This window comes from Fundulus heteroclitus, unplaced genomic scaffold (genome assembly GCF_011125445.2).
Source record: "Fundulus heteroclitus isolate FHET01 unplaced genomic scaffold, MU-UCD_Fhet_4.1 scaffold_209, whole genome shotgun sequence".
NCBI classification, from domain to species: Eukaryota; Metazoa; Chordata; class Actinopteri; order Cyprinodontiformes; family Fundulidae; genus Fundulus; species Fundulus heteroclitus.
The window spans coordinates 83,644-95,533 of record NW_023396621.1 but is presented as its reverse complement, the minus strand read 5'-3'; the positions used below and the strand labels follow the sequence as shown (position 1 = coordinate 95,533).

Sequence of the window (11,890 nt, the reverse complement as noted above, 5' to 3'; positions counted from 1 at the left end):
TCGGCTCAGTAATCAGTAATCAGAAGAAGGTGCCAAAAGTAGGACAAGGTGCATCAGGTATATACAGTGCGTCCTCGTTTATACAGTGGATCAAAAAGAGGTAGATAAGAAAATAAGAGTAAAAAAATACAAAATAGAAATAAGGCAGAGGATATCTTATGTACATTCACGGTGACTTATGTACATGTGTATTGAGATATTCAGGTATAATAGCAGCAGAAGCCACTTCTTTCAGGATTATTGCACAATATATTAAATAGAATTGCACATTAGATATTGCACGTAGATTATTTCAGTTACAGTTCTAGTTAGTTGTGGTTACAGTTATAATTACAGTTATTGTAATTATAACTGCCCTCTGATTGCCCTCTACCTGCTTTCACACGTGAATGTGAAAACATATTCCATCCCTCAAAATTCCAGGATATGTACTCAGGACAATCTTTTTTTTGGGAACCATGCCAAAATATGTCGTTTTAGGCATGGTGCAGGCCTTCACATAAAGGAGAGACTTGTCACCTTTGAACTTTAGGCATATGGATGTCGAGTTTCTCGCTCTCTACAGGGACGGCAGAGACTGTTTGGGTTGTTTTTTGTTTGGAGTTTTAGACTTTTGAAAATTTATTAAGGGGGTCTAGTATCCACCCTTAAAGAGAGGGTACTGTCATGATTTGGGTTTTTGTTTATTTTTGCCTTGGGACTTACATGGACTTTACTTATGAATCTGTTACCTCTCAGCCACCAGTCATCATCCAATCAGCTCAGTCTCCCTCAAGCCACCACCCTACTCTAGATCATCTCCACCTGTTGCCACTAATTAGTCAACTCAGTTCACCTGTTCACCAGCCTACATATACCTGCCTCAGCCAACTCATCCCTCCCAGAACGTCTCCTGTCTTCTCTTCTCGTCTTGTCAGGTGTGATGTGCCTTGCCATTACCAGATCCTTTGTGCTCAACCAGCTGGTTTCTTCAGGTAAAAGGTCCTGTGTCTGTGTGCTGCAGTTCTGCATTTTTTTCCGTGAGTCCCAGTCGCTTGCTATGCCCATTCTGGTGGTTCCTGGTCTAGATCGCCTGTTCTGATCTTTTTCTACCTGCATCCTCTGTGGTCCCCTGCTCATCCCAAATAACAGATGTGTGATTTCACCCCACCCCTCTTTTCCTTCTCCCACACACACACACACACACACACACACACACACACACACACACACACACACACACACACACACACACACACACACACACACACACATGCATGCTTTGGTGTTATTGTTTACCAGGACACGTCATTCCAGGTTTTCCTTTTATCGCCTCCAGAATATCGCCAAAATTAGAAACATTCTGTCCAGGGGTATGCTGAAAAACTAGTCCATGCATTTGTTACTTCAAGGCTGGACTATTGTAATTCTTTACTATCAGGAAGTCCACATGATGCAGTTCAAAATCTTCAGCTGATCCAAAATGCTGCAACATCAAGAGTTCTGATGATAATCAACAAGAGGGGTCATATTTCTCTAATTTTAGCTTCCCTTCATTGGCTTCCTGTTAAATCAAGAATAGAATTTAAAATTTTTCTTCTAACGTATAAAGCCCTTAATAATCAAGCTCCATCATATATCAGAGCTCTGATTACCCCATATGTTCCTAACAGAGCACTTCGCTCTCAGACTGCAGGTCTGCTGGTAGTTCCTGGAGCAGGGATGGGCAACTGGCGGCCCGGGGGCCGTCACTCAGTGCGGCCCGCGAATAGATCAATAATAATTTATTAATAAAAAATAAATAAATGTAATTCTACTTTTGACCGATAGAGGCGCACCGTGCCCAAACAATAGTGGGCACGGGCCGCTTTGCAACAGCGAGAAAGAGTCAGGAGCCATGGCAACGAGCAGCGGCATCAAGAGAAAACTTGACCGAGAAAATCGCATTTTTCAGAGAAAATGGGAAGAAGAGTACCTTTTCACCGAATTCAAAGGAAAGCCAATGTGTCTAGTTTGCTTGGAGACATTATCAGCCCTGAAAGATTATAATTTAGGCCGACATTACAACACCTTGCATAAAGTTAAATTTGAGAAATACACTGGAGCTGCCAGAACCGCTGTAGTAGCTGACCTCAAAGCAAAAGTATGTAAACAGCAGCACTTTTTCACAAAAGCTACGACGTGTCAGGAGTCAGCCATCACAGCGTCTTATGATGTGGCACTCGAACTTGCCAGGGCAAAGAAGCCACTGTCGGATGGAGAAATTGTTAAGAGGTGCGCAGTGAAAATGGCCAAAGCATTTGGTGACAACAACATAGTTAAAAATTTTGAAGCTGTGTCCTTGTCCCGACGCACAGTAACACGCAGGATTTTTGACATCCACGATCACGTCGATGTAAAAATGAAACAAGTCATGCAGGACTGCAAATACTTCTCATTAGCTTTGGATGAGAGTACAGATGTGACGGATATCAGCCAACTGCTGGTTTTTGCGAGAACGATTGACAATTCATTTGATGTGCACGAGGAGTTACTGAAATTTGCATCTCTGCATGACACTACTAAAGGCAGCGATATATTCAACGCCGTTACCAGTGCTGTGTGTGAATACGGTGGCTTTGAAAAGCTGTCAGCTGTTGTTACGGATGGCGCACCTGCGATGCAGGGAAGACACCGAGGTTTGGCCGGGCTACTCAGGCAGAGCGGAATAAACTGCCCTATACTGCACTGCATCATCCATCAGGTGAGTAGCGTCATATTAATTGTGAGATGTAGGCTACCGAGAACTGTTGTGCCGTGGTTACATAAAATAGAATGACATACAAACAATATATTTTATAACCGCAACTATTTTTTTTCTAATCTTTCCAGGAAGCCCTCGGCGCAAAGACATTAAACTTTGGCCACGTCATGGATTTGGTGACAAAAGTCAGAGGAGGGAACAGATCGCTATGTCACCGGAGGTTCATCACCTTTCTGGATGAAGTGGAAGCCGAGTATGGGGACTTACAACTTCATACAGATATCAGGTGGATGAGTCGAGGAAAGTGTCTGGAGCGTTTTTTTGCACTGCGCTCGGAAATACCAGTGTTCTTGGAGAACAGCATTAGTGGCGATGCAAGTGCATACTGCGGAAAGCTCAAAGATACCAAGTTTCTTTGTGACATGGCCTTTCTGACAAACATCAGCGCGCACCTCAATCACCTCAACACACTCTTACAGGGGAGAGATCAAACAGTGTGTGATCTCTATTCTCACATGACCTCATTTCAGCGCAAGCTTGGTCTCTTCATTGATGGCTTTTTTTCCCCTCCTGCAAATCTGGCACATTTTCCCGCATGCCCTGAGATTCGCGAAGAGAGCCCCCAGTGCGAAATACAAATCCAGAAATACAGAGCAGACCTCGAAAAATTACAGGAGCAATTCAACAATCGTTTCCAAAATTTTCACGAGATGCAACCACGAATTGCGCTATTCACAGACCCCCTTTCTGCTGCGGTCAGCGCACAACCATCGGAGCTGCAGCTCGAACTCTGCGAGCTGCAGGCAGACCCGTTTTTTCAAGCAAAGCGCAACGAGAGGGGGATTTCATTTTGGAGACTTCTTCCTGAGGCCTGTTTTCCACGTCTCCGAGATTTTGCCCTCTCAATGGCCAGTATGTTTGGGAGCACTTACATTTGCGAGAGCAGTTTTTCCACCATGCAGCACATAAAATCCAAAGTGAGAAACAGACTCACCGATGAAACACTGTTTCATTTGATGCGCATTGGGACCACAAAAATTGACATTGACATCCAATCCATTGTGAGCCAGCAGGCAAAACCACAGGTCTCTCATTAGCCTTTATTAATGTTGGGCCTCTGTGGTCTAGTTTTCTACTATTATTGAATGTGAGCTATTTGCAATCAGTTTTTTTTTTACTTTTTTGTTCTTTGTTATTAATGAGTTCAGTTTTGCACTTTTTAAAGCAAATGTTTTGTCTTTGTTTCTTATGAAGGACATGTTAAAATGCATTTATTTTATACACAAACTATTTGTAATCAGTTTTTCAAGCAAACTTTTTTGTTCTTTGTTATAAATGAGTTCAGTTTTGCACTTTTTAAAGCAAATGTTTTGTCTTTGTTTCTTATAGACATGTTAAAATACATTTATTTTATACACAAACTATTTGTAATCAGATTTTTTAAACTTTTTTGTTCTTTGTTATTAATGAGTTCAGTTTTGCACTTTTTAAAGCAAATGTTTTGTCTTTGTTTCTTATATAGGACATGTTAAAATGCATTTATTTTATACACAAACTATTTGTAATCAGTTTTTTTAAGCAAACTTTTTGTTCTTTGATATTAAAGAGTTCAATTTCCTTTTTGCACTTTTTTTTAAAGCAAACCGTTTCTCTTTTGCTTAAGGACATATTAAAATGCATTTATATGCAGAATATAGTTGTATGTTGGTGCAGTAAAAATACAGATATAAATTCGTACAAAATTTGTTCTTATTGAGAATCATTTGTAGCGTCTTTCATATCCAATTATTTTAAGTGCGTCATGTGGCCCTCCAATGGTCATGCTGAAAAAAATGTGGCCCTCTTTATCATGGAAGTTGCCCATCCCTGTCCTAGAGTCTCTAAAAGTAGAATGGGAGGTACTGTAGATCCTTTAGCTATCAGGCTCCTCTCCTATGGAACCAACTCCCAGTTTTGGTCCGTGAGGCAGACACCCTGTCTACTAGTGATGGGTCGATGAGGCGTCATGAAACGTTTCGACAAATTGCCACTCTGTGCCGATACTGTGTCGATACTGTGTCACTGAATACTGACACCTGCTGGACCTTAAAAATCCCTACAGGCAACCTGGTTGACAGAGTTAACTGACACTGATTTGATGACCAAGTATACACAATACAATTTAAATCATTGTATGTTGCATTGTATTATTTTATATTTTCATTTGAATTAAACATATATTAGATTTTTTTTAGATACAGTCAATAAATAATGTGAATGAGGATGCTTGTGGACTGGCTTTTTTATTTTTTACAAATGGTTGATCGGGCGCTGTGTTTAGTTACCTGACTGATATCATCTGTTCTGAAATCGGACATGCTGAGAATGACAAAGGGAGGAAGAACTACTCAGAGTAGCAACTTTCTACTCAGTGTAGATCAGCCGTTTTTTTCTGAAACGACGCTCAGAACAAAGATGCACAGCGCAACCCGCCCAACCAAAAAAGCGTTGCAGAACCCATCCATCAGTGGTGCGCTCCGATCAGCATCTGGCGCTCACAGAGCAAGACTGTGGTACACCATCACACCAGAGTTGCAAAATGGTTAAAAATTAACCATTATTAACCGTTATTTTGTTTACAGTTCAGCTTGGATTTTCTTTACTGCGCAGCATAGCTCTGCTGTGCGCGAATGCACACGCGTTCAGCTTGGAGGGAACAGAAACAGTTTGGCGCATCAGTCAGTTCGAAACAGGTGCTGTATTGGTCACGTGACTTTTCCGTAGCAATACACACATCGACACGGGTTTCGCTCTATGAGACCGACACATGCGGCGACGCATCGGTGTTGCCGGACCCATCACTACTGTCTACGTTTAAGACTAATCTTAAAACTTTCCTTTTTGACAAAGCTTATAACTAGAGTGGCTCATGTTGCCCTGAGCTACCTCTATAGTTATGCTTCTATAGGCTTAGGCTAATGGAGGACATCAGGGTCTATTTTTCACTCTATTGAGTTCTACTGTTCTTCAATTATGCATTGCTTGTCATAATTTCTGCTTATAACATTTTGTTCTCTCTTTTTTTTTTTCATAGTAGGTACATCTGGTCTAGCGTTCTGTTAGCTGAGACTTCATCCAGAGAAGACGGCTCACCTGCTATTACCATCTAATGTAGAACAGATTACTGGATCAATGTGTGCTTCTGTGCTTTTTTGTCTCTCTTGTTGTGTCTCTGCTCTGTCTTCTGTAACCCCCAGTCGGTCGAGGCAGATGACCGTTCATACTGAGCCTGGTTCTGCTGGAGGTTTTTCCTTCCCGTCCATGGGGAGTTTTTCTTTCCACTGTCGCTTCATGCTTGCTGCATACTTCTTCAGGAGTGAATGCTGCTTGTCGGGACTTTGATGCAATCAACTGGTTCTCTTATATAGGAAATTTTTGATCAATCTGTATAATCTGACCCAATCTGTATAATATGATTGAACTTGACTTTGTAAAGTGCCTTGAGATGACATGTTTCATGAATTGGCGCTATATAAATAAAATTTAATTGATAAGCTAATAAATTAAAGAAAAATGCAAAACTACACTAACACAAAATCCAAATCGTGACAAACATCTGTTGTGAATTGCCGCTGTATACTTAAAATGGAATTAAATGGAATGCCTTGGGTTTATCTTTGGGTTTTGAAGCTGACGGGCTGGGTTGAATTCAACAGCATGCAATGCAAATACATTTAACTTTCTCCCTGGTCAGTTGATTTTTATCAGGACTGTACTAAAAGGATCTGCTTGTGAAGGGATGTTTTAAACTGGACATGTGTCGTGTGACTCATTTTTTTTATATTCCAGTCATAGTTAATAATGGTAATGATAACAATTATTATTATTCTTGTTATTAGTCAATTATGTGTGAATGGTGGTTATATAGTAATAATTTTGCCATATAATCATATAGCTATTGTGTTTTTTACAGATTTGATACTTTACAAGTATCATTTGTAATTATTAGTTTTGTGTTATAAAATGTGTATGTGTGAGATTATTCAAAGCCACTGCAATATAGCCGCTTTACTGTGAATCACCAACGCCACTGCAACTGAACCTGGCCACACCTAACATGAGCTAAAAGGAAGTTTGTCTATGGAATAATCTCGACAAACAAGTCTGTCAAGTTAAAAACATTACAACTGCACAACGGTCCCTCAGAACTGATGCCTACAGGTATATGACACATTCACAGTTGCGCATAAATGACGGTTTTAGAAAAGCTTAATCTATTTAAAAAGAGCAGGTGAAGAGGACTAGGGAGGATGACGATGGGGAATAACACAAAGGTAAAAATAAAAAATAATTAAATTACATAATTAGCATATTTATATCTCTCTAGCTATAAAACAAACAAAGCCAGTCCTTTCAGATTTAAAACATTGAAGATTTACCCATCCAGTTGTGTACGAAACAGGAGAAGTTAATCTTATTTGTAGTACGGTTTCTGGACTTGCATTTTGTATTTTGGTAAAAGGAAAATATCAAATGAGATCATTTCTCCATATTTTGTTCACAAAATACATTTATTTTTAACAAACCTCTTGCTTCTATATTTTATTTTTTAAAAAGTGTCAAAAATGCTTTGAGTCTGAAATTAGAAACTTTCTCTAATGAGCATTACAGCTATCTTTGAATTGCTTCGTTCTTTTTTACTTATGAGACAAACACAGCCAAATTGTTCTTGAACTGCTGGGAAAGATCATGTGGCCAATCAGAGTTAATTTTATTTTTTCCTCTTTTTTTATTAAACTTGTTACCTTCAGGTGAAAGCCCCATTTTAATCATCAGTCCATTTTCTATATTTGTGTAGTTTTGTCCATTTTTTATATTTGTAAAAAAACATTTGATCATGATAAAATAAGGTCATGTGCACCATGCTTCCATCTTGATATTGTTTTGATTGTCCTTTTTGAGCTGAAAGATAATTTCCTTTCAGGCACAATAACCACATCTAGCGGCAGTAATGCAGGACTATCACAATGCCGGTTTGCTTAATTTATAAATCAGAATCAGAATCAAGTTTATTGCCAAGTAGGTTTGCACTTACAAGGAATTTGACTTGATGTTGATGGTGCAGACAAAAGTTGCGCAAGTCACTATCACTTTATTTGGATTTATAGTTATACATACATACATACATACATATATATATATATATATATATATATATATATATATATATATATAATATATATATATATATATATATATATATATATATCTACATACATACATACATACATATATATATATATATATAGATAGATTATAATTATATATATTATCATAGCCTATATATATATATATATATATATATATGTATATATTTATGTTACTTTGTGTGGAATGTTGTAAATATATATATATAAATGTTTGTATATCTGGAGCGTGTAACAAACCTAATTTCCCTCTGGGATTATTAAAGTATGTCTGATTCTGATTCGGAAAACAAAATACATATATATACCGAAAGCTATATACACGGTAGACTGTGCGTTAATGTAACGCAGAAGGTCTGGAGATGCTACATTGGTGTGACTCCACAGTGTCAACTGTGGAGTCACAGAGGGTGATGGGGTAGCTGGGGCTGAGTTCTTCCTGAAGTCCACAACCATCTCCACTGTTTTTACAGCGTTGAGCTTCAGGTTGTTCTCCCTGCACCAGGTCACCAGATGGTCAGCCTCCCACCTGTAGGCGGACTCGTCACCATCAGAGATAAGTCCAATGAGAGTGGTGTCGTCAGCAAACTTCAGGAGCTTGACAGACTGATGACTGGAGGTGCAGCTGTTGGCGTACAGGGAGAAGAGCAGAGGAGAAAGAGCATAGCCCTGGGGGAAACCAGTGCTGATAAGCTGCAAGACAGGAAGTCTGTGATCCACCTGCAGGTGGAGTCAGGCACATTCAGCTGGGAGAGTTTCTCCTGAAGCAGAGCTGGGATGATTGTATTGAAGGCAGAGCTGACGGCTCTAAAGTCATTAAGTCCTGTGGACATTGGCGTCTTGGGGACAGGGATAATAATGGAGGAATTGAAGCAGGTTGGCACGTGACATGTTGCCAGTGAGGTGTTAAAAATGTCTGTGAACACTGGAGACAGCTGATCAGCACAGTGCTGCAATGTGGATGGAGAGACAGAATCTGGTCCAGCAGCTTTCCGAGGGTTCTGTCTTCTGAAGAGTGTGTTAACATCTCTCTCGTGCATAAAAAGAGTTGTCACTGAGGTGGGTGGATGGGAGTAGGGGTGGAGGTGATCTGTTGGGAGGTGTCGTGGGGGGGTGGTTGCAGGAATGTCCCTTTGTCTGTCAAAACAACAGTTGTTCAGGTTATGGGCAAACTGTTGGTCGTTCATGGAGTGGGGGGCTTTAGGCTTGTAATTTGTTATCTGCCTAAGCCCTTCCAGACAGAAGCAGAGTCATTTGCTGAATGCAGCTTCTCAGAATGCAGTCGCTTAGCCTCTTTCACCGTCCTACTAAACCTGTATTTTGCATCTTTGAATCTGTGAACCAGGGTTTGTAATTATTGTAAGTCACCCTGGTCTGTGATGGAACACAGCAGTCCTCACAGAAGCTGATATATGATGTCACAGCCTCTGTGAACTCATCCAGACTGTTGGTAGCAGCCCTGAAGACGTCCCACTCAGTAGAATCCAAACACTTCTGAAGATCCTCCAAAGCCCCACTGGTCCAGTTCTTTGATGTACTCACTACAGGTTTACAGAGCTTATTTCCTGCCAGTAAGCAGGAATCAGGTGAACCATGATGTGGTCGGATTGGCCCAGTGCTACACGGAGGATGGCGTGATAAGCATCTCTGACTGTGGTGTAACAGTCATCCAGAATGTTCTCCTCTCTGGTCGGCCATTTAATAAACTGTCTATATTTCAGAAGTTCATGAGTGAGGTTTCCTTTGTTAAAGTCACCAAGGACAATAACTAAAGAGTCCGGATTTCTCCGCTCCACATCCAGTATCTGGTCTGCGAGCGTGCGCTGTGTGACCTGCACGTTTGCATGTGGCACGATGTAAACTCCGACCAAAATGAATGAAGCAAACTTTCGGGGTGAATAAAAAGGCTTACAGTTTATGATGAAGGATTCCTGGTTAGGAGAGCAGTGCTGCTGGATCACTGCCACATCGTTGCACCAGCCGCTGTTGATGTAAAAACAGATTCCTCTACCTTTCGCTTTGCCGAAAACTTGTGTCCCTGTCCGCTCTGTGGAGCAGAAAGCCTGCCAGCTGCAGTGCAGAGTCCGGTATTAATCGACACAGCCCCGTTTTCATGAAGCACAAAACAGCAGATGAAGAGAAGTAAACGCACCTTTGACCAGAATGTCCAAAATTTCCAGTGTAGGGAGAAGAAAACTGGGGAATAAATCCTCTGGTGATGTTGCCCTGATGTTCATGAGTAACCTGACTCCGCCAGATAGATTTGCTCCGCATATCCATCTGGAAACCTTCCGTTGAAGTAATTTTGGGAAGGGGCGAAAATACTGGTTAGCTGATTGGCCTATGTTGGTGATAGACGGGCCAAATGAACCAATCAGATTCGTCGTCACTCTGTTACGAGCGACGACGAAAACACAACCACAAGCCAAGCTACTCTTGCTGCTGCAGGTAAAGGCTCATTAGCTCAGCAAAGAAATACTCTGTAATTCCGATAAAACTTGCTCGATAGTCACGCTAACGCTAGTTTCATCGGCTGAAGCCGCCATGTTGTTTAGACTGAACTGACGTGCTTCCGGTTGCGTCACACCTCAACCCGCCTCAAAGCCAACGCTGATTGGACGTTCGTTTGGTGAACGGCTCCAAATTTTCTTTAACGGAGAGTATCCAGACTGATCTGCGAGTGAAACCTTGAAAGCTCGCGAGATCAGGATGGTCTCACGAGGCTAGTTCATGAGCTCTTCTCTGGTGAAAGAGCTCTGGGTATCATCGCAAAAACCAGAGTTAAGTAGTAAAACAATTGTAAATAAAGCTGGATCAAGCTTGACCCTCTGGAATACCTTGCAATAAAGCGGCAGCTCGGGGTGATCAAAGAACAACCGTTATTAATTAAATCAACCAATCTCATATCAGAAAATGTACTCACATCAATCAACTCTGTGGTCACATCTGAGCCTTCGGCAGGTTTAGTGTCCGCTTCAGTGAACACCAATGGTCATACTGTATTCACAGAGACATTCTAGTCTTCTCCTTCTTGGAATAAATCTTTTTACACTTTCTTTCACTGGATCCTTGAACATTGTCCATTGTTTCGTTGGGAGATGCTCTTAGCCATTAGCTGCTTCTTTGTTTTAACCCCTGCTGCACATGTGCAGTGCGTACTTCCGTTAAAATCATAAACAAACACAAAAAGCCTTAGTCACTATCAAATTGACTGAAAACAAATGCATAAAACATGAAATAACAACTAATAGGCCAGCAGGACGTGATAATGTTTTATAAAAACTTTGTATGCTACCAAAGTGAGCCACTGACATATAAATTAAAAAGGTCAAATATGCACCTTTAATCATACTCTATTTACTTAAAGAAGACTTGTAGTTTTAGCATATTTACAGTATGCCTTCTCTGTAAAGAAAGTTAGTTATATAGCAAACTTCACATAACCTTTCACAAGTCCAACCCTAATTTACCCAAGTACAACAGTGACAAACTCTCTGGAATTAAGTAAGGATAAAAATAACGACTTTTTGATATAAGAAAATTTAGAACAATTATAGCTTACTTTTTAAGTCATATCAGACAAAAAAATCTAAATTAAATATTTTGACAAAACAAGTGTTCTATTATTTTCATTGTAATGATAGAAATAAAGCAGCAGTGTTGCAGACACTTATGTAACAAACAAAAAAATATATATTTTTTTACATCTTCTAAATGATTTTTCTTTTTTTTGCACAGTTTTGCACATTTGTTGAGGTCACCCTATTCAGCTGCATATATCTTTGGGTTTTAGGTTACTTTTTAATCACTAATAACTGTACAGTATTTTTCATGTTGCAAATGTGCCATTACTGCACATTACCTTCATTATTATTATGCAGCATATAACACAATGAATAGATCAATAAAGCTTGGTGCTTGTCTCTAGCCTTGGACCCCAAGGTATGAGGGAAATTTATCTTGCAGTTTGTTGTTAAAGCTT

At 40.1% G+C, this 11,890-nt stretch overlaps 1 protein-coding gene across 1 annotated transcript in view; it reads left to right on the top strand.

The window, feature by feature from the left end:
* Positions 1-7,001: 7,001 nt before the first annotated feature.
* The window catches only part of LOC118559043 (NXPE family member 3-like), a 46,210-nt gene continuing 41,321 nt past the window's right edge, over positions 7,002-11,890 (top strand). Inside the window, exon 1 of the mRNA XM_036129734.1 lies at positions 7,002-7,035. Within this exon, the coding sequence (XP_035985627.1) occupies positions 7,012-7,035 (24 nt within the window). The 5' untranslated portion in view covers positions 7,002-7,011. The remainder of the gene's footprint in view (positions 7,036-11,890) is intronic.